The sequence below is a fragment of the Triturus cristatus genome, chromosome 7 (genome assembly GCF_964204655.1).
Source record: "Triturus cristatus chromosome 7, aTriCri1.1, whole genome shotgun sequence".
In the NCBI taxonomy this organism is placed as follows: Eukaryota; Metazoa; Chordata; class Amphibia; order Caudata; family Salamandridae; genus Triturus; species Triturus cristatus.
Window position 1 is genome coordinate 761396624 of NC_140590.1, and position 23384 is coordinate 761420007.

Sequence of the window (23384 nt, forward strand, 5' to 3'; positions counted from 1 at the left end):
ACTTTTATTGGGAGACGTGGGGGGGGATGCTGGTTAGTAAGATATATGTGGCCCCCCACAGATTCCAGAACACTCCCTCAAAGAAATGTGAAGAACATTTGTGTTCTTCCCCAAAGTTTGAGGTTTGCTAGGATTTCTGGGTGAGAAAACCTCATGAGAACCACACAAGTCACACCACCCTGGACCCCCCTCCACCCCCCATCCCAGGGTGTTTAATTTTCAGAAATGTCTAGGCATGGTAGGTTTCCCTGAGTGGCAGCTGATCAGAGTTACACAAACTGCAGCAACCCACATGGTAAGAAAAAAAGTGTGGCTTCTGTTTGGTGAAATAATATCAGCTCTTCATGTTACTGAAAGCTTTGAAGACTCACCTTAACGCATCAAAACTTTTGTTGTTGCCATCTTTAGGGGGGGGACGGGGGGACAGATATTTGAGCAGAGCCCCCCCCCCAACAAAATCTAACATTTAGCTATATTTTGCCTATTTTCTTGGTCCTCTACAGGGGAATTAAACATTGGGGACCTTAAAAACCCCCACGATGTCAGGGGAAAATAAAGACACATTTGGCATGTATTCATTATGTGGAAAAAACGTTATGAAGGAGTAAGCACAAAGTACCCCATACCAAGAAAAGGGTTTAGCATCCTTGGAGAGGTGGGGGGAGAAAGGCTTAGCTGCCAAGGGATTCCATTTAGTTTTTTTAATAGTATTTTTTTTTTTACATGCAGAAGCATTTCACCTTGATACAACATATTTGGTGAACTGCACACCCTGAACTCACTTAATGGATGGAGATCGCATATGTGATCGTGAAAGAAAAGGAGGTTCTATAAAATAAAATATTTCCTTAGGATCCCAAAATTTGGTAAAGCGAGGAAGCCAGGATCGGTATCAGATTTTCTGTTGTCACATTATGCATTTCATCCACTAGTCGCCTACTTTTTTCTCTTCTTGAACACCAACAGATTATGCTTTGTTTTTAATTCTTGGTGCATGATGGCAGATTGTGAATTACAGGCAGAAGGCACCCTATATCAGGGCTCGAGAGACTAAAAGGACCTTGGGTTGAGCCAGAGACAAGTATATGGTTCAAGTCCATAGTGGCCCACCTCTAACAGTAAGCTTTTTCAGTTAGATATTCATTTGCATTAGTATGTGATATTTGCCCCCCATGCACAGTTTTGATGTTAAAATGTATCTTGCACCTGGAAAGGACCAAATTCCTTTCAACATGAAACTTAAGACACATAGGAGGATTTGCAATCAAACTATATACTCCGGGAGCTAAAAAGCAAGACAGTACAACCAGTCGCTCAATCTCAGATTCTGATACATTAAGCACAAACTCACTCAAGAAAAGGACCAAAGTGAAAATCAATTTTATTAAATCATAGACAGTGCATCAAAAGCAAGATAAGTTAATTGGCACAAAGTATCAAACTGAAGCTGAGGAGTACCTCCTCCTCTGTAAAGGCACTTTAAGACCCCCACCCAAAATAAAAGTCATGTACAACTTCATGCAAAAAAACTGTTGGTGAGATACTTCTTAAGAAAAGGCAAAGGGTGCAGTATCAGCTAAAATCTATAAAGGGCACTTTGGAGGATGTAAAAGACATTGGCACTTTGGTGTTGGGGGGGGGGGGGGAAGCCACACACGAGAGAATGGCCCCATCCTCATTACAAACAGTCATTAATGTACCAATTTTCAGCCACATGAATCTTCCAGCATGTGAATGGGCTTTGTGCACCTCTAGATATTTTTAACTGTCACTCAGATGTTTTTACAGCACTGCTTTATATCGCCTATTTACCCCCTCAGACAAAACTAAAGTACATTTACCGTGTCCCTCAGCAGATCGGAGGGTCAAACAAATGAAAGGCAATAGGCACAGCATCAACTATCTTCGCCATCCCATCAGTGACAGAAACCTGCACAAGCACGTGCCACTAACACTGGGCTTCATGCCATGTTCCAGAGGACGTAGCCGGACTTAAAAAATAATTGGACTCTTATTGAGAATCTTGCTACTCATGAGCGAGCGCACGTGCTTTACCAGTGAATGACATCTCAGATGAACGTTAAAGAACACGTTGGAGGAGATAAAAGATATTGGCACTTTGGTGTTAGGAGAAAATCACCTAAGACAATGGGAAAGCTCCATCCTCCGTGTTAACAGTGGTTAATGTACCAATTTTCAGCTGCACGAATCTTTTAGCCTTTGGACGGCGTTTGTGCTTTTTTTTTTTTTTTTAGATATTTTTAAGTCATACAGGCGTTGACAGCATTGTTTTCTATTGCCTATTTACAGCCTCACACAGCACAAAACTACATGTTCTTTGCCTCTCAGAAAAACAGAGTCAAACTTATAAAGAAAATGCACTGGCACAGCATCCGCGATTATGGTCTTCCCATCAATGGCGCACACCTGCACGAACGTGCTACTATCAGACCCAGAGTACACGCCACGTTCAAGAGCACATAGCCGGACTTCAACTCTATTAATTGGGCTCTAATTGAGAATCTTGCTAATCATGAGAGCAAGTGTTTTACCAGCACATTCCAGGTGGAAGCAGCACAACATTTATCAGGAAGCTCCCATACACCACTAGTGCGGGTTTAACACTACAAGCAAATGGCTACAGTGAAACGCCGGTTGTACATACCTTTGCAAGGCACGAGTTTGCTTTTTACAGGCCAAGGCCTGGCAAGTGTTAATGGTAAGTTGGTATATATGCACAGCGGTGCAATCTTCAGTCTAAGAAAGATAAGACTGGCACCTTCAGATCCATCATTTTAACCTCAGTCACCCTGGTTGGCCGGAGTGCTTTAAATGCCAAGAACAGATGTGTGTGTGCAAATGCGAGCAGTCCTTATTGATTTAAGTTGCGATTCTAAACTTACTAGACCATTTCATTAAGGACAAGTGCTAGAATACAGCTAGTGCAAATTAAGAACAACTATGTCAGCTCCGTTAGGGTCCTGTCACAGTGTGGTCTGCACAGATTACTCAGGCCACAAAAATTGAATTGGAATATTTCAGGGCTTCAACCACTAGTCTGCCATGTTAAAGCCTATATGAAGCAGCTCAGACGTGCTGCAGGTGCCACTTTTAAGATGACACAAAGAACAATTTATACATGACAAGCTGTACTTCCTGCATCGCAACAGGAAGAGTGGCTAAAACATGAAAACAAATAAACATTAAAAAAAAATTACTGTCTTTTTAAACTCCTCTATTGACAATTGTGACTCCTATCTATGTCTAAGCAAGTGCCTTCAAATGGTTACAGTATCAACATAAAATATTCTCGAATAAAATAATCATTAAATGAGAAACAAAACAGATATAATTTCTTGAATCATGTAAACGCCTGCAATATTCTCATCCCCACACCCAGATTTAGTACCCATGGTACGCTATATAACATACAAACATTTACATTAAAAAGTGGCTTTTTCACATCTGACATTCCCCTTTCTTACTATTCTACCACTACTACCAGGGTTCTTTGCATACGCTAAATCCCAGAAAACAAATAAAAAGCTATACAGAACAAATGAGGCATAATGACCAGTGTTATGTGCAGGACAATGAACCCAAAAAGCAAATCAATGCTCTTGTATATTCCACATATCAAAATATGAAAAATCGGGCGATTACTAGGAATAAGGGTTCAATTATGTTAAATAATAAGGTGTGTTTTAGTTGTGCGGGGAGGTAACAGGCTGCTGCCCACATGCATATTAACCTTAACCCCCTAGGTGAAAGGAGATTACAAGTTAGTAACTTGATGTAAAAAACTTAAACTGTCTGATCTTGTCAAAGAGCTTTGGAGTGGATAAAAGGCTGATGGTCCACATTAACAAACTGCTGTCTGGGTAAGAGAAACATGTTGTATAGGGGTGAGAGCAGGGAACAAGATAGCTGTTATAATAAACATGTTACATGTGAGACACAAGGTAAAAACTAATGGAGGGCAGTAATAGTTCCTACCTCAAACACCCACAGCATCCAGCCCATCACTGACCGAGGATTAGAATTCTTTCCTAAAACCTTCATACAAAGTGAATAGAAAAAATAATATGGACACCAAGATGCTCCCATTCACTTTGAGCGGCAAATTAAGCACCAGACATGCTAAATGTAAGAGTGGGCATGTGCAACTTTGCCAGCTTGACCCTGATCTGTTTCCTGGCCATCCCACACAAAGGCCTGCAAGCAACTCGTGCTCCAGTTTATGGCAGATAGATTGCTAATATGTTGGTGGCTGGTACCCGTCTGCAGGGTCCGGGTTGTTGCTGAAAGGGGGTTGCTGGTAGCTGCCACCCCCAACATTGGGGTAACTGGAGTACGGGGGAATTGTTGAGTCCTGGGTGGGGTCAGCATAACTTTGGGTGAAGTCATCCACTCCCATTTTGTATCTCTTGTAGGCAAAGATTGAAAGCATGGTCTAGGAGGGAAGAACACAAGATGACAGTTAATATTGGCAGCATGTCCACCATCAGATGTGTTCTCAAAGGCACAGTTCCTCCCACAACTTTGCATATTACAGAGACTCATCTATCTCGCAAACCACTATTCCTTAAACCAGAAGGCAACATAAGGCAAACAATATTTACCTGATAACAGAGGTTTTGAAACTTGTAATTATTGATTCACATGCTGTTCATATCCCTGCCATTTAGTGGCAGGACGAAGAACATCACTTTGCTTTTATTAAGTGGACATTGGTGGTTATAGTGTGACTCACGAGGACACAGACTCTAAGGTCACCATGCTAGTAAGCTTAACATTTCTCTTTTAATTGTATGACGCGAGGTGTATGGCAATATATACACAGTAACACTAACACCTCTGTCTGGGGATCTTCAAACCACTTCTCCTCCCAAGGACGATTGGAGGGGTGTATGTTGATCTTCATAGTTATGAATGTAAGCAATTCTGTAAAAAGATCATCTGATCCTTAGGAACTTGTTCCTAACGTTAAACCTTTTTTAAACACTTCCTTGCATATGGTGTGAATACTGAGGCAGTGTTATGGTACAGGTGATAAGCTGCCTACCATCTAAGAGGTGGTTGGTTTCTTTTATGAGCAGTATGCAAATATGATTTCATTCATTCAAGCAGCAAAATGGCTGTTACATGCAATGCTTTTCTTTTGCAGCATTCATTTTGGGGTAGATATACATCATGCTATGTATCAGCCTCACAGCACTGTTCTTCCCCTCAAGAAGCCATCAAGTGAATGATGTCATAATCTGCCTCGAAGTCAAAACTGATATCAAACAAAGCAACGTTTTAGAAGGCCTATTGCTGGTGATTGGGAGCAATGCAGAACAGAGTAAAGAGATTTTTTTTTGTAAAATGGATGGCCTTTTTTTATATTATAGGTGGGTGAGAACTTGAACAGAAACCAATATATATTTCTTGCATATATTTTGCCCCAGTACTGTTTAATTATGTATTTGCAACGCTAGCCTCTGTTGATAAACAAAGATTTACAAAAAAATACTGGTAACTCTATTGAATGATAAACAGACAAACAATGTAAGCACATTAGGCAAAAATTCAGCAAAGACCTAAAAATAACTTGGTTTCAAGGAATCTATCAAATGATATTGGGTTGCAAGCCCATGAAACTCATTGACTCCGGTGGTAGCAGTCAGAACAACGTTTACAAACTACATTGATGGGGGATGCCTCCCTGACACCATCACTCTTAGTGCATTCTCTGAAGGGCCTAATAACTATTGTAATAAGTAACAAAAGAACAAAAGTTACTTACCTGTAAACTGTGGTTCTCCAGTATTGGTGTCTTTCATAGATTCACATGCTTGAATAATAGTAGTGAGCAGTGGTATCAGAACAATACAAGGTACATAAGAATCAATGTAACCACAATACCCAGTTTGAAAAGACATATATATATATATATATACATATATATACACACACATACATACATATAAACGCACACAAACACATATACATAATCAACAAAAGTACCTTGTATACAGGAGGAGGGAAGCATCAGAGGCTCACCTTATTTAAAAAGATTACAAAGGACTGCTTGTCCCACAGCTGTGTCAGTGTTGTCAGCAGCATCCAGACAGTAATGTCTTGTAAAGGTGTGTCTGCTGGACCATGTTGCAGCTCTGCAGAGGTGTTGAAGAGGCACCCCAGCAAATAGCGCAGTGGAAGAGGAAACCTTTCTGGTAGAATGTGCTCGAACAGTTGCTGTAAGTGGTTTTTCAGCTTGTTGATGACAAAAGGCAATTGCAGTAGATATCCAGCGTGCAATTGTTTGTTTGGTGACCGGATGTCCCTTTCACATCCGTCCGTAGGCCACAAAAAGTTGGTCATTCTTACGAATAGTTGCAGTTTTTTTAAGGTAAAATTTCAGACATCTCTTGACATCTAAAGAATTAAGTGTCTTCTCTGCAGGAGTTTGAGGATTAGGGAAAAACGTTTTTAAAACAACTGGTTCATTGAGGTGGAAATCCGATGGCACCTTGGGGATAAAGGCCGGATTGGTGCGGAGCAAGACAGAGTCCTTGGTAAATTGAAGAAGGAGGTTTAGTAGCAAACGCCTGTAATTCACTGACTCTGCGAGAGGAAGTGAGAGCCAGAAGTAGAGAAGTCTTCCAAGTAATGTATTTGAGATAGACTTTATGGATTGGCTCAAACAGGGGTTTCATGAGCTGTGCTAACACAATGTTCAAATGCCAAGTAGGAGGTGGTCGACGAATTGGTGGAAATATTCGAAAAAGACCCCTGAAAAATTGTTGAATTACTCCTTAAGAGTAAAGAGAGTTGGAGCCATTTTGACGAAACCGTGAGATTGCTGCTAGAAAAACTTTAAGGGTAGAGTACGAGAGGCCTGATTTTGCCAGGTGTAAAAAGAAAGGCAAGAGTTGTTCTGGCTTGGAATGAATAGGATGTACTTGAGCTTCATTGCACCATAGACAGAATCTTTTCCATTTGAGTTTATATGTTTTCACAGTTGAAGCTGCTCTAGCCTTAGCCAAGACCTCTCTACAGTCTAAAGCAATGTCCACATTTACAAAATTCATAGTGCTCAGGTTCCAAGCCGCTAAACGTAGAGATGCTGGATCGGGATGACAAATTTGCCCGTGTTCCATGGTCAGAAGATTCGGAAGAGGGCGAAGAATGATCAGGTCGCACTGTGACAGGAGAAGGAGTTCCGTAAACCAGATTTGTCGAGGCCACCGGGGGGCTATTACAATAATGTGACAGGGTTCCTTCCTCATTTTTCACAGAACTTTGGGGACTAGAGGTATCGGTGGAAAAGCGTAGGCATATATTTTTGACCAGTTCATCAAAAAAGCATTCCCGCTTGACTTTGGTTGGGGAAGCCATCTTGCGTAGAACAGGCATTTGCGGTTCAGATGTGTTGCGAACAGATCCAGATTTGGGGGACCCCATAATCGAAAAATTTGATCCAGAGTGGGTTGATGTAATTTCCACTCGTGATTGGTCGTGGATGACCTGCTCAGGTAATCCGAAAGATTGTTCAACGCTCCCGGAACATGCACTGCTGTGAGGACGATGTGATGTTGAATCGCCCAATCCCAAATTTGTTGAGCCTGAAGGGACAGCAAGATGGACCTTGTGCCCACTTGTATGTTGATGTAGTGCATGCACGTGGTGTTGTCCGTCCGGATTAACACCGAGGCTCCTTGTATGATGCTGCAAAAAGCTTTCAGAGCCAGAAAAATGGCCAGTAACTCCAGCAGGTTGATGTGTCAGGTCTTTTGTTGAATGTTCCGCTTTCCTTTTACAGTTAATCCCTGCAAATGCGCGCCCCAACCCTCGAGAGATGTGTCTGTCATGAGAGTTCAATTTGGAGTGTCCACCAGGAATGGACGACCTGAAGAGACATTTTCCTCGAGAGTCCACCACAATAGAGTTCTTTTCATTCGAGATGTGACCTTGACTATATCGTTGAAGGATCCTGAGACTTGAGCCAATTGTCTGTCCAATTCCTCCTGGATAGGTCTCATTTTTAGGTGGCAGTGAGGGGCTAGAGGAATGCAGGAGGACAACATCCCTAGGAAAGATCGACTGTCGGACAGAAACTGACTCTTTTAGACGGATGGAGGCTGCTAGATTGCGAAGTCGTTGACTTCTTTCGTGCGACACAAAAGCTTTTGCTAAATTGGTGTCTAGGATGGCTCTCAAGAACAGTCTGTTTTGAGTAGGGAGAAATTGAGACTTGTCCATGTTGAATGCAAGGCCCAGGGATTGGAAGAAGGACCTGCAGAGCTTGGATGCCTGTTCGAAAGACCGTGCCTTCAACAGTAAGTCGTCTAAGTATGGAAAGATTTGCACTCCTTGTAGGCGAAGGTAAGCTGCCACCGGTGCAAGGACTTTTGTAAACACTCGGGGAGCGGAACGAAGGCCGAATGCAAGAACTTTGAATTGAAAGTCTTTTCCGGCCACTCTGAATCTGAGAAATTTTCTGTGCCTCGGCAGAACGGGAAGATGAAAATAAATAACTTGAAGATCCAAAGTTGTCATATACTCTCCTTGGGATAGAAAAGGAAGTACCTCCTGAAGGGACAACATGCGAAAAGTTTATTTTTTGATGTATTTGTTCAGGGCACGTAGGTCCAGGATGGGGCGCCATTCTCCCGACTTTTTCTGTATGAGGAAGAACCTTGAATAAAATACTCTGCCCTTCTGTAGTTTTGGTACCACTTCGATCGCACCCTTTCTTAATAAAATTGTGAGTTGATTTAAAAGTTCCTTTAGGTGAGCAGGAGGGGGACCTTTTGGTGGAGAATTGGGAGGAATCTTTACAAATTCCAATGTGTGTCCCCTGCGCACAATGTCCAGAACCCATTGATCGGTAGTAATCAGTGACCATTTGGAGTAGAAGTGGGAGATTCGACCTCCAACCCTTGAAAAAGCGGGAGGAATCTGGGACAATGAATGGTGAAAGCCATTGTTTTTTAGAGGAATCCTTTCCTCTGTAAGAGGATTTACCTCTATTGTCTGTAGGACGAAGAATGCTGTTGTCTATACGATTGCTGATTCTGGGAGGAGTAGCGTTGTTGTCCTTGTCTATATTGATTGGAGTTTCCTCGAAAGGAAGAAGAGCCACGTCCTCTTGCGCCTCGAAAAGGCTGCTTTTTAAACTGTAGAGTTCCGAGAGCACGGGCAGTGTCAGTGTCCTTTATTGTTTGAAGTGCATCGTCGATATGTTGGCCAAACAATGATTCACCTTTTTCCCTGTCACCTTCATCATCATTATCGTCGTCATTGTCCTCCTCTATAACTTGAGGAACATCGTGATGTTGAATTCTGGTTGCCGACGTAGAAGGTGTGGCAACTGATTCTGTAGTAGGAAGAGGGTGTAGAGGCGCTTGCGGCGTTGGAGATCCTGTACTGAACATGGGAAACGGCGGTTGTAATCATCCAACATGAACTGGAGGTTGGAAATAAGAGTTAAAGGTATCTGTGCCACAGGAAGTTCTGGCGCAGGCTGTGTTACAAGTAGAAAAATCCTCTTCTTGTAGGTCATCATCAGAGTCCTGACATTTTATAAGAAGTTCAGAAGGACTGCGAGCAGCCCGAAATCTGTCGTCATCCTCAGATTCCTGATCGTCAGAAGAAAATAATTCAGCTGGAGGTTGAGAAAGAGTTTGAATTGGCATTAGGGTATCCAAAGAGGAATGTCGCCGTTGAAGCAAAGAGCTTGAAGCCTTCAATGGTACCAGATCCATGGATGCAGTTGTAGCAGTCTCCGTCGATAATAAACGTCGTTGTTGAGATACCGTCTACTATGAAGCCACCGTCGACGACGGAGCCACCATCGACGAATGCTTTTTCTTATGTTTGCTTGTAGTCGTCGATGAAGTCAAAGGCACCATAGACAAAATAGGTCTTATCTTAATGGATACAAACATCGACGGTGAAGATGCAGACGACAGGATCATAGACACAGATGTAGAAGTCGTCGACGTAGACACGACGACAGCAGCTCTTGTCGACGGAGGAAGCGACGATGAGTTAGTCGACAAGATAAGCAGTTTCTGAGGTAAAAACTGCGCAGATGGAGTCTTTGACGCCGGAGAATCAGATCTCGGGGCCTAGAAGGTGCAGAAAGACTCTGGGGAAGAAATCACCCCTTTTGAAGTTGAAGGTTGGATAGTGGGCTTATCCACATGATGTTTCTTCACCACCTTAGGTTTTGGAGAAACCTTTTGATACTCACTGGTTCTCTTCAAGGATGAAGAAGTCTTGACTGATGACACACTTTCCACATCTGAGAGAGGATTCTCGGAAGTCTTCAACTTCTGTAGCCACAGAAGGAGACGCCATTCTCGGTTCCTTTAGAGTCTTCTGAGAGAAGGTTCTACATATTTTACAATCCTTTACCTGATGTTCAGGATATAGGCAATAGATGCACTTTTTATGAGGGTCTTCAGAATGAAGTCTTTTTACCACAGGTTCCACAAGGAACCCTGTCACTTTTTAAATCGAACTTTGAGAAGAAATGAGAACAAAAATGAGTTTAGCTCAGGGAGACTCCATTCACACGACGTGCGGAAGAAAATCTGAGGGCCTGAGCCTCTGAGGAGAACATTCTAAGAGGGTGCTGACGCCTGATTGGCTGGAATTTGGACTAAAACATAATGACAGTAATATGTTATAGAAGTGACAAGTTGTCTAGCTATAAAAACTCTATGGTTTTACTTTCTTACATGCATATATGGGCTTATGTTATTACTTCATTGCTATGTTATATACCGTGGGACTCCCACTTCGACGACGGGGAATATTCAAGCATGTGAATCTATGAAAGACACCCCAATACTGGAGAATAGGTTTTCTGTTTCACGTGTAAGGTGCTCATAACACCTAACATACGTTCATACATTTGCTAAACCCAGGTTTACTAAATGGAAAGATTATTTGCATAGTTCTAGGTTAGTTTGTAGAGGTGAAAGATGTACTAGTAAGGACCTCACACAAACACATTTTGTGGTTTAACAATCTAGTAAGACTACTTGCTTCCAGTAGGACACCCAAAATCTTTGTATTAAATTTAATGAATCCAAGTTCTAGGATTATAGGAGCAAACAACCGCTTCGTTAAGTAAAATGGGCTCTGGAGGAAATACTGCTCATTATCTCAGTATTACCAATTCGGAAATGAGACGTGTTAGTGTTGCCCATGTCAGTTCTCTTTGTAAGTAACATTGTCATCCATGGTTCCCTGATCATGCGTACTCCCATTTAGAAAAAGAGGAGTTCTAGGAAAAGGGAATGCAACTTTATTAAACCAATTCTTGGACAGCACATTCTTTTTACACTGTATTGGATAAGTCATTTTGCCATTTTTGTTTCCAGCCTGCAAAAGAAAGAGTTTGTTTGGTAATGGTCTCTAGTGCAGTGCTTCCCAAACTTTTAGAACCACAACACAATTTTTAAAACGACAAACTTTGAGGCCCACCCACCTTTGTAGGACATGAGGTAGGCGAATAAGTGCACTTTCATTTTCAGTCAGCACATTTGCTATTGAAATGGGCACTGAAAACTATACTGCACACAAATGATGTGTGGAAAACGGTTTCAGCGAGTATTTATCATTTGTGCATCAACAAGTCAAGTGTCTTGATTTGTTTTGATCCTATTACAATATTTGCTTCCATTAAACTTCTGAATTACAATAAATGCCCTTCATTTTTGTTTTCCTAACTGCTGAATGTTTACAGTACATTTAATGTATTTACATTTTTTTTTAACACACTTCATTGCATTTCCGAAGTTATGGTCACACGAACAGTGAAAATTGACAGTGGATAAATAGTGAAAAAGCAAAGGATAAAACACAACTATCCGAATAGCACACATATCACAGGCTACATCGTGACATTGACAGTGAAGATTAAACAACAAATGCTGCATCTCCAAATCCAATAACCAAGCCACCTAATCCAGGAAATCCATGTATGGATTAACACGAGGGGATACAGAGGTCAGAATTGCATGCGAGAGGGTGGAGGGGCATACTGTATATGAACAGTGATTATGAGTAGGGAGCCAGCCCCATCATCCAAGAAAGTTAATCATCCCAAGCATTTTCAATGGGCTCGCTAGGTGAAATGGGGCAAGCCTACGGAATAGCATACGCGTCAGAGGTATTGCGAAAAAGCACTTTGGGTGACTAGTCGGGTGCCATATTATAAAACCCTATGGAAAAGTATCCCACTCCAGGGAGATGTGTTTTTTCTTTTTTTTTTTTTTAAACAGAAGCCACGATAATCCTCTTGACGAAGAGCATCACTTTACACTAGTCCCCAGTGGGCCATCTCATTCTGCCATATATCGAACCTCGGGGCTATGGGGGATTTCCAGTTGTGCGTGACAAGTCTTTTTGCCAGCAATAAGGCCAGATATGCAAATAACAGTGTCACCTTGGAACCGCACGGCCGGAGATAGAGGCCAATGAGACAATGCAGCCCCATTGATCCAGTCCTGTGACGTCTAATCGGGCCAGTGCTACCCCCACCCAATATTGAGATAAACTGGGACAAAGCCATAATATATGTAAAGGATCCCCCTCAGGGGCCTTACATTAAGGACAGACGAAGGAAGTGGCAGGGAATATTTTAGCGAGATTGTAGTGTTAAATACGTCCTTTGTAAAATAGAAAAGTGGATCAACTTAAATCTGGAGTTGCAGTATACTCTTTCGGGATATTCCAGTAGACGTGTCCAATATTTGTCCCGGATTCCACAAATGAGGTCTGTTTCACAAGTCTACTTTAGAGGAATCAGCAATATCGCCAGGTGCCCTTGCAGCTTACGGTATAGCCAGCAGATGAACAATTGTTACTTACCTGTAAACAGGTGGTTCTCCAGTATTGGTGTCTTTCATAGATTCACATGCTTGAATATTCCCCGTCGTCGGAGTGGGAGTCTCACGGTAAATAAAATAGCAATATATATATATATATAATAAAATATATACATAAGTAATCATATAATTAGCGCATGTAGGTGTAAAACACACATAGTGAACCTATAAGAGAAAAACTCCATAGGAATACAATGGAGAGAGACAAAAGACCTTTGTAGTCTATCTCTGTCATTATGTAAGTCCGAACTCCAGCCAATCAGGCGTCAGCCCCTCTCTAGAACCTTCTCCTCAGAGCTTCTCACCTCAGATTTTCGTAGCACAAGAGTGACTGTAAAGTGCATGAGGAGAAGAGAGCCTCTGAAGGGAGGAGGGAGGGTCGCATGTGAATCTATGAAAGACACCAATACTGGAGAACCACCTGTTTACAGGTAAGTAACAATTGTTCTTCTCCAGTATTAGGGTGTCTTTCATAGATTCACATGCTTGAATATAGAATAGCTAGCAGTAACAATCACCATTGTTTCCATGCCAAAATAGATTCAACATATATAGATTATCAATCTTCTTATGCATAAAAAACAGTATTGAACAACTGTAACATTGTAAATGCATAAAATACATATATGGAAACAATATGGAGGCGGGAGGAAGAGGCTCACCTTACTTAAAAAGATTGCGCAGCACTGCCTGTCCCACTGCAGCATCCTCCTCGCTTAAAGTTGCCAAGCAGTAGTGCTTAGTAAACGTGTGTCTGGTCGACCACGTAGCTGCTCTGCAGATGTGTTGCAAAGATACTCCAGCAAATAAGGCAGTAGATGATGATACTGCCCTAGTGGAGTGTGCCCTCACTGGAGACTGCAGAGGCTTATTTGCCCTTTGGTGACAAAAGACAATAGCTGCCGAGATCCAGCGTGCAATCGTTGGTTTAGTAACCTGACGTCCTTTATGACAGCGTCCATATGCTATAAAAAGTTGATCGGATTTCCTGAAAGAAGCTGTCTTACTGATGTAGAACTTAAGACACCGCTTGACGTCCAAAGAATGTAATCTTTGTTCTGCAGGTGTCTGAGGATTGGCAAAAAAGGTCTTTAATATTACTGGCTCATTAATGTGAAAGTCAGTAGGCACCTTGGGTAGAAATGATGGATTGGTGCGTAACACTGCAGCATCCGGTTTGAACTGCAGGAACGGAGGTTTGATGGTAAAAGCATGGATGTCACTGACACGACGAGAAGACGTTAGTGCCAGAAGTAGAGCTACTTTCCAAGTGAGATATTTTAGGTCGGCCTTGTGAATGGGCTCAAACGGAGGTCTCATCAATTGTGCCAACACCACGTTGAGGTGCCACAACGGAGGAGGACGCCGAACTGGCGGAAATTTCCGGAATAGGCCCTTAAAGAATTGGCGGATTATTCTTGAGGAACAAAGGGAACTTGATCCATCTTGCCGGAAACGGGAAATGGCTGCTAGAAAAACCCTTAGGGTTGCATGCGACAGTCCAGAACTGGCTAGGTGCAAGAAGAATGGTAGCAATTGCTCTGCCGTGGAATGTATCGGATGAACTCCGTTAGCAGCACACCAATGGCAGAATCGTTTCCATTTAAACTTGTACGTCCTGATTGTAGAAGGTGCTCTTGCCTGGGCCAAAATATCCCTACAATCCTGGGGGATGTCTAGGTGGGCGAACTCATGGTGTTCAGGTTCCATGCTGATAAGCTCAGTGAGGAGGGATTTGGATGACAAATTCTCCCTTCGCTCATTGTAAGCAGATCCGTCCGATGTTGCAGGAGGATTGGCTGGCATTGGGACAGGAGGAGCAGTTCTGAGAACCACGCTTGCCGTGGCCAGCGCGGGGCTATTAGGATCAGGTGGCAAGGTTGTCTCCTCATCTTCCAAAGAACCCGAGGTATGAGGGGTATTGGAGGAAAGGCGTACGCAAATAGATTGCACCAGTTTATCAATAGGGCATTCCCTTGTGATTGCTTGTGGGGATGCCAGCTTGCGTAATTTCGGCATTTCCGGTTCTCCGGCGTGGCAAAGAGGTCGAGTTGCGGGCGGCCCCATAGTTGGAATATCCTCTCTAGAGTGGGTTGGTGTAACTCCCACTCGTGGGTCGACGAGGAGGACCTGCTCAGGGAATCCGCTAGGACATTGGATACTCCTGGCAGGTGGACTGCCGTAAGCAAGATCTGATGACTGAGAGACCAGTCCCAAATTCTTTGAGCTAGCCTGGAGAGACTTGGGGATTTTGTTCCGCCCTGTTTGTTGACATAGTGCATACAGGTTGTGTTGTCTGTCTGTATTAGCACTGACTCTCCTTGGAGCAAAGGCAGAAACGATTTTAGAGCCAGAAAAATCGCCATGAGCTCCAACTTGTTGATGTGCCAAGATCTTTGATGTGTGGACCATCTTCCCTTCACAGAGAGATCCTCCAAATGAGCGCCCCATCCTTCCAATGAGGCGTCTGTTGTGAGTGTTCTGTCCGGTGGCAGCGACAGAAAGGACATGCCTTCCGTCAAGTTGGCTGGAATTGCCCACCATGCGAGTGCTGACCTTATCTGATCTGTGACACATATCATGTCGTGGAAAGATCCCGTTACCTGACGCCACTGAGCATCCAGAGCTTCCTGGATAGGACGTGTCCTCAGCCGGCAATGAGGGATCAAGGCAATGGATGAGGACGCCATCCCCAGAAATGATTTTAATAGTCTCACAGAAACTGACTCTCTTGATCTGATCAGAGCCACCAGTCGCAGCATCTTTTTGAGACGCTCCTGGGAGAGGAATGCCTTCGCTGACACAGTCTCCAGAGTTGCGCCCAGGAAATCTCTTTGTTGGTACGGATGAAGTTGGGATTTTTCCACATTTACGGACAGGCCTAAAGAGCGAAACACGTTCTGGCACAGAAGAGTGTGTTGTCGCAGGTGAGTGCTTGACTGAGATTTCAGGAGAAAATCGTCCAGGTATGGAAATATTTGCACTCCCTGGAGGCGCAAATACGCTATTACTGGAGCCAGTACCTTCGTGAACACTCGAGGGGCTGAGCGCAGGCCAAATGGTAACACTTTGAATTGGTAATCGTGTTGACCCACTCGAAAACGCAGGAACTTTCGATGCCGCTGTAAAATAGGGATATGAAAATAGGCATCCTGGAGATCTATAGTCGCCAGAAAATCTTCCTGCAAGAGTAAGCGCAAGATGTCTACCAGCGTCATCATACGGAAGGATTGGCTCTTTATATATTTGTTTAGTGCTCTTAGATCGAGGATGGGCCTCCACTCTCCGTTTTTCTTTGTGATCAAAAAGAACCGGGAATAAAAACCTTTTCCCTTCTGAGACACTGGTACCAGTTCTATAGCTCCTTTTTGCCTTAAAAGTCGGACTTGATGCAACAGTTCCTTCATGTGAGCTGGTGGCGGTCCGGAGGGTGGAGTGGGAGGAGGGAATTTGGTGAACTCTAAGGCGTGTCCCTTCTTCACAATGTCCAAAACCCAACGGTCCTTTGAGATGGAGGACCATTGGGAAAAGAACAGAGAGATTCGACCTCCAACCTTGTCTGTCCGGTAAGAGTCACTGTCTCTTTGATGCAGATCCTCTGTATGAGGATTTTCCTCTATATGACTTGGAGGTTTGCTGCCGTGATGTTTGCTGTTGCTGTCCATAAGAGTAACGGTTGGACCCTTGATTGTAAGGTTTGTATTGTTTATTGTCTCTTCGAAAACTTGAGGAGGTGCCGCGTCCGCGTGCACCACGAAAATTACTCCGCTGAAATTGAAGGTTTCCTAGTGATCTAGCTGTTTCAGTGTCTTTCTTTATGGACTGTAGAGCTTCATCGACGTGGCTCCCAAATAAAGACTCGCCGTCATATGCCATGTTTAGGATCATAGACTGAACCTCCTGACGAAAGGATGTAGATTTTAACCATCCTTGCCTACGCAGAACAGCCGCTCCGGCAAGCTGACGGAAACCCATGCAGGCGATGTCCACTGCACAATCGATTATTTCCGCCGATGCCGCTTCTCCCTCTTGGAGCAACTTCATTGCCTCCACTTTAGATGGCTCTGGTAACTCCTGAACCACATCCGAGATATCAGCCCAAACTTGTCTGTCATATCGTCCCAGGATGGCCAAGGCATTAGCTGCTCTAACCACCGTAGAGGCCATAGAAGAGAATTTACGCCCTATGGCATCCATCCGACGTCCGTCACGATCCGGAGGCGAGGTGATATAAGATGCCGGATTTTTCGCCTTACGTTGCGCTGCCTGCGTAACGACCGACTCAGGTTTAGCCTGACCCGTGAGGCATGCTGGGGTTCCTATTGGTGCCTTATATTTCTTTTCCAATCGAGGCACCTGAGCTGGCAAGGTATTCGGTGTCTGCATTAATTTCTTGCCTTCTTCCCAAATAAACTCAACTATGGGAATAGCATGAGTCTGTTTGTAGGGTTGATTCTTGAAATCATAAAGGAAGCAATCTTCCTCCCTGCGCTCCGTTGTTAACTTAAAACGGTGTGATGCCCTTTCCATCAGTTGGTGAAAATTGGCTATGTCCACTGGAGGTGAATCCCCTGTTACTATCTGTGAGGGGGATGGTGTTTGTGCCTGGTAATTGTCCCACTCCGCCATATCATCATCATTGTCATCTACATCCCCATCATCATCTGGGATTTCACCCTCTTCTGGGTCCTGAGGGCCTTCCTCTACAGGCTCATAATGAGGCAACACCCTTTCCGGAACCTGTCGTGGAGGTACAGGCGGCATCTGTGGAGCAGGATTTACAATAGGTACCGGTGGAATAATTGCTGGAATCACCGGGGTTGACGGAATCTCTGAACGTTGAGGGGATAGAGGGAACCGTTGGTTGTAGTCGTCCAACATGCGTTGGAGATTAGTAATGAGCGACAGAGGAAGAGTCGCCGTTTTATGCTTCGGAGGGGCCTGGTGTATATATACCGGATCCTCATCCTCACTACTGACATCCTGGCACTTAATAACCAAGTCGGATGGACTTTTGTGCTGTTCCGAAAGACTCTGGTAACCCCTCGGATTCCTGATCCGAATCTGTAGCGAATAATGGTGAGGGAGGCTGTGCAACTCCCAAAGGAATATTATGTTCCTGGCTCTCCGAGCCCACAGTAGGAGGTAATGGTGTCCAAGAAACTCCTTCCCTTCTTGTTTTCTGGGTAGTCGCCACACCGCGTATTCGTACCCTTACGAATGTCTGTGGGGATGTACTCGTCGACGGAGCCGTCGTCGAAGGAATGATGGTCGACGGAATGATGGTCGACGGAATTATCGTCGACGTCGTCTGTGGCAACAGAATTGCCATCGGATTCGCCGTCGACGGAGCCGCCGTCGACGGAGCCACCGTCGACGGAGCCGCTGCCGACGGAGCCGTCGTCGAGGTCTTCGTAGACAAGGCTTTCGTCGACGGAACCACCGTCGACAGTGTCGTCGTCGGGATCTTCTTTTTCTTCGCCGACGGAATGGGCGTCGACGAGCTCGACGACGTCTTCGTCGACGACACAGTCTTCGTCGACGGAACCTTTACCTTCTTCGTCGACGTCGAAGTAATGGGCACAACAGAAGTCACCGCCCTTGAAGAAGTGATGGTAATCGTCGACTAGGATAACGTCGACATAACGCTCGTCGACGACGAAGCAGCGGACGTCGTCGTCGGGGTCACCGTCGACGAGGTAGAAACAGCAGATCTCGTCGTCGGGAGCATCGTCGACGAGGCTGACAAATTTTTCCCCGAGGAATGGGAAGTAGACGCCTCAGCAGCCTGAGAACAGTGTCCCATAGGCGACAAAGCAGTAGGTGAAACCACAAAGGTGGCAGTTGTCAGAGGCAAAGCCAGCTTCTTTTTCTTCAGGAAAGGAGATGGTAACTCCTGCACACTACTGCGCTTAGTGGCTGGTTGAGAACGACCAGAAAAGAGACTTTCCACATCAGAGAGAGGGTTATCCTTGTCCTTCAGTCTCTGTAGCCATAATAGCAGGCGGCCTTCTCTGTCCTTTAGAGTTTTTGTAGAAAAAGTTCTACAAAACTTACATTTTGCCACCTCATGGTCAGGATATAAACAGTAAAAACACTTACTCTGTGGGTCCTCAGAGAACAAACGCAGTTTTCCACATGAAGAACATGGTCTAAACAAAGATTTCTTACTAGAAGACATCCTCACTGACAAAAACTGAGCAGAGCTCAGGGAGACTCCCTGTCACACGACGTGCGGTAGAAAATCTGAGGTGAGAAGCTCTGAGGAGAAGGTTCTAGAGAGGGGCTGACGCCTGATTGGCTGGAGTTCGGACTTACATAATGACAGAGATAGACTACAAAGGTCTTTTGTCTCTCTCCATTGTATTCCTATGGAGTTTTTCTCTTATAGGTTCACTATGTGTGTTTTACACCTACATGCGCTAATTATATGATTACTTATGTATATATTTTATTATATATATATATATATATATATATATTGCTATTTTATTTACCGTGGGACTCCCACTCCGACGACGGGGAATATTCAAGCATGTGAATCTATGAAAGACACCCTAATACTGGAGAAAAAATGTCACCCATTCCCCATGGTGTGTAGAGCCAGAAGCAATTCATGTGTGCTGGGTTTGGTCTTATCAGGGTCCCAGTGTGCCCGCATGTGATAACAGTGTACCCTCTTGAAACGGTGATCCGACCGTCACAGCCTCCTCTGGCTCCCATGGGCCCAAACAGCGCATTGTAAGAGTACCTGAGGATGTTGGAAGCCCGCAGAAACATTTGACTCATAAGGTATTGTGGGCGCAGTGTATCCCAGCGCCAACTTCCAGTAGGCAAGTGCCACCTGAAGGCGAGGACAGGGTCACGGAGTAGTCACCCTGGGACATATCAGCCTATGAAGCCGACGGCAAGCGACCTAAGCCGGTGTATAGCCTATTTCCGACAAATTATGCCCTGCTAGCCAATATGACAACCACTGAAGTTGCCCCACAATGCAATACGCCTTAAAGTTAGGGGGGCCTCCAAACTACGCTCAGTTGTGGGGAGTTGCAATTTTGTGAGACTTACCCTGTGGCGCCTGGTACCCCAGGCAAGCTCCTCTGATAATGTATTCAACCGGCAACACTACAACAAGGAGGTTTACGAAATAATACAGGAGGCGCTGCAACATAATCATCTTCACCAGGGCCAGTTGGCCTGCTACCGACAGGGGCAGCGTGACCAAAAAGGGGATATGCGGTTTGAGTGAATTGATCGACCTCACAAGGTTCCCCTCCAACAAGACCTTCATATCCCGGTAAATTTGAATGTGAAAGGTGTGAATAGCGTCAGGAAGGTTCTGGTCTCCTAATTGCAATGCCGAGGCTGTGGGTTGGACTGCAAAGGAAGAGGTGTGGCGCCGCGGCCAGGGTGACTGACTCTGGAATCTGGGGATCACAGTTCGATCCCCGGCGCCGGCGGCAGATTAGCCCAGCCCCATGCGACTCTGGGCAATAGCTTGCTTAATCTTCCCGATGGCCCCCAGCGCCTAGAGACCCTTACGGGTGAATGTTTGCGCTTTACAAATGTGGAATATTATAAAAAAGAAAAAAGTGATAGGCACAAGGTTTGTTGATGTGGATATGAAGGCCAGAAAGTGCCCGAAATAGGTCAGCAAATGAGGTATGTTCTGCAGTCCGGCACGGAGGTCTGGGAAGTATAGGATCATCTGTATATAAGGACACAGAGTGGTACACCTTACCTGTCGGAGTCTTGCCGGATATGCTGTGCTAGTGGTTCCAGTGCCAGGACAAATAAAAGTGGTGACAAGGAGCAACCCTGTCGAGTTCCACGTGCAATCCGGTATGCATTCAAAATATGTGGACTTGTCCTAGCCCTTGCTGTTAGAACTCTATAGAGAAGTGTGACCCATCATATATGCCTGTGGAATGCCATAATGGGCTTGCCCCGTGAGCATCAAATCCAAACCCCAAGTGTTGAAGCTTAGCCTACATCCAGCGATGCAACCTACAAAAGGGAAACAATCACAGGATGCAGCCATGATATGGAAAATACGGCAAATATTCAGCGAAGTACTGCGTCGGGGTACAAACCCACATTGATCATCATGAATTAACTGTGGGAGCAATGAGAGCAATTTGCGGGCAAGAATTCTACGCAATCTTATATTCGATGTTCAGGAGGGAAAAGGAGTCTGTATGAAGCGAGTTCCACAGTCTGTCAGATTTCAACAGTGAGGTTACCACCGCCTCTCTAATAGAAGGAAGCATACCGTCCTCCAACGAAGTTATATAGTTTTTTTCCCAAACAATGCACTAATTTAGATGTGTACATAGAGCCAAATTCGATTGGGAGCCCATCCGAGCCTGGTGTTTAGTTTCTGGAGTTCTTTAATAGCCCCACCTATTACTCCCGATGCTATGGGTGCACTTAGGGATTCGCACGCTGTAAAAATCCAGCTACCCTCACGGGTTCCACGGTTGGCAGGCTGTATAAGAAGGGCGTAGAAGTCACAAAACACCCCAATGGGAGTCTGCTGGGTGCCCAGTACTCCATGGGTCGGGTCATGAACGGATAATATGGGCGTGGGAGCCCAACTTACCCACCTCTACATGTATTTTCTGTGTGCAAACTTTATAATCTATCAGGAGTAGTCACTCCAACAGTTCAGCATAGGAGATCTGAGCCTCCTGCAGCACGGCCTCGGTGTCCGTGGGTCCCTTTTTTTTTAGGGGGCCAAACCTACTCTGCAGTCAAGTGACTTCCTTCCCAACCTCCTGTCTAGCTCTTACCACCGCACCAATAGAGGACCCACGAACCACGAAGACCTCCCATTCTACTAACGGGGAAGAGAACATCCCATTGTTTTCCGTAAAATAGGTGTCAACGATATTCGCCAACATCTCCCTAAAAACGGCATCCTATAGTAGAGCAGGCTGCAGACGCCAAATAGGTATCAGGGTCATCCCTCCACCCCCCCCTACTCTGAATCTACAACACTACATGCCAAGAACAGATGCTTACAGGGTAAGTAACAATCCGTTTAAGGCATGTGTGGCTGTTGATACACATGCTTTGTACAGACTGTATAACAGTGTTCTCCAAAAACGGCGGCTAACCAGTAGACGTTGCGAATGTTTGAGAAAATGCATGTAGGACCACCTGTCCTCATTAGTTTGTTGGCGTGCTAAAACATCCACATAATAGTGCTCAGTGAAAGTGTGTGATGTATACCATGTAGCTGCTTTACAAATGTCAACTATTGGGCAGTTGCTCAAGAAGGCCATAGATGCCCCTCCCCTCGTATGCAAGTTGAGGGTGCTCTAGGAGGTATAGCCAAAGTTTGTAAAGCTTTGTTAGAGCATGTCTAAAATACATTTAATGATCCATCTAGAAATGCCAAACTTAGAAATGACCTTTCCTTTATGAGGCTGTGCAAAAGCATCAACAAGTTTTGTTTTGCTAAACCCTTTTGTTCTATCAATATGATACATTAATGCTCTTTTGACATCTAGTGTATGAAGAGTGCTTTCTGACACATAATCTGGTTGAGGGAAGAAAACAGGTAGTTCAACAGATTGGTTAATGTGGAAAGGGGACAGTACCTTTGGAAAGAATTTTGGGTTGGTATGAAGAACCACCCTATTCCCATGTAGTTGGAAAAAAGGTTTGTGCATTGAGCTTACCGACATACCTTAGTAAAAAGATAGCAATTTGGAAATCATCCTTCCACAATAGAAATTGGAGGGGGCAATTGTTTAATAGTTCAAAAGGTGGACCCATAAGTTTTGTGAGAACAATATTGAGATTCCGCGCCGGTGCAGGTGGGCCTCTGGGTGGCATTACTCCTTTAAGGCCTTCCATGAAAGCTTTAATAAATGGCACTTTAAACAAGGTTAAGTGTTGCCTGTTTTCTAGATTGGCAGCCACGTATGGAAGTATAAGCATGGCCAGGGCGCTGTGAATGCAAATGGTAACAAATTATGTTTTGTACAGATGCATTTAGAGGATCAATATTTTGGTTAAGACAGTAAAAAAGGAATATGCTACTTACCAGTATGCATCTGTTCTTGGCATGTAGAGCTGCAGAGCCACACACTTAGGATAGTAGATCGCCATCTGGTGTTGGGCTCGGATGCTTGCAGGTTGTTGTCGTGGATAGTAGATCGCCATCTGGTGTTGGGCTCGGATGCTTGCAGGTTGTTGTCGTCTTCGGAAGAAGTCTTTAGTCACAAGATCGGCGACTCCTCCCTTGGACTACAGTGCGCATGGGCATCAACTCTATCCTTAGATTGTTTTTCGCCATGATGGGAAATGATGGAGTTTGTAGAAAAGAGATGTCCATGTGTGATGTCTAAGTAAGACAATGCTTGAACCGATACACGTCCCGGGGAGGTGGGTGGGCATGTGTGGCTCTGCAGCTCTACATGCCAAGAACAGATGCATACTGGTAAGTAGCATATTCCGTTCGAGGCATATGAACTGCAGATCACA

General features: G+C 44.5%; 1 protein-coding gene across 1 annotated transcript in view; it reads right to left on the reverse strand.

Annotated features, from left to right (window-relative positions):
* Window positions 1–1364: 1364 nt before the first annotated feature.
* Window positions 1365–23384, reverse strand: part of SYNGR2 (synaptogyrin 2) — a 259994-nt gene continuing 237974 nt past the window's right edge. Inside the window, exon 4 of the mRNA XM_085617484.1 lies at window positions 1365–4453. Coding sequence (XP_085473610.1) covers window positions 4256–4453 — 198 coding nt within the window. The 3' untranslated portion in view covers window positions 1365–4255. The remainder of the gene's footprint in view (window positions 4454–23384) is intronic.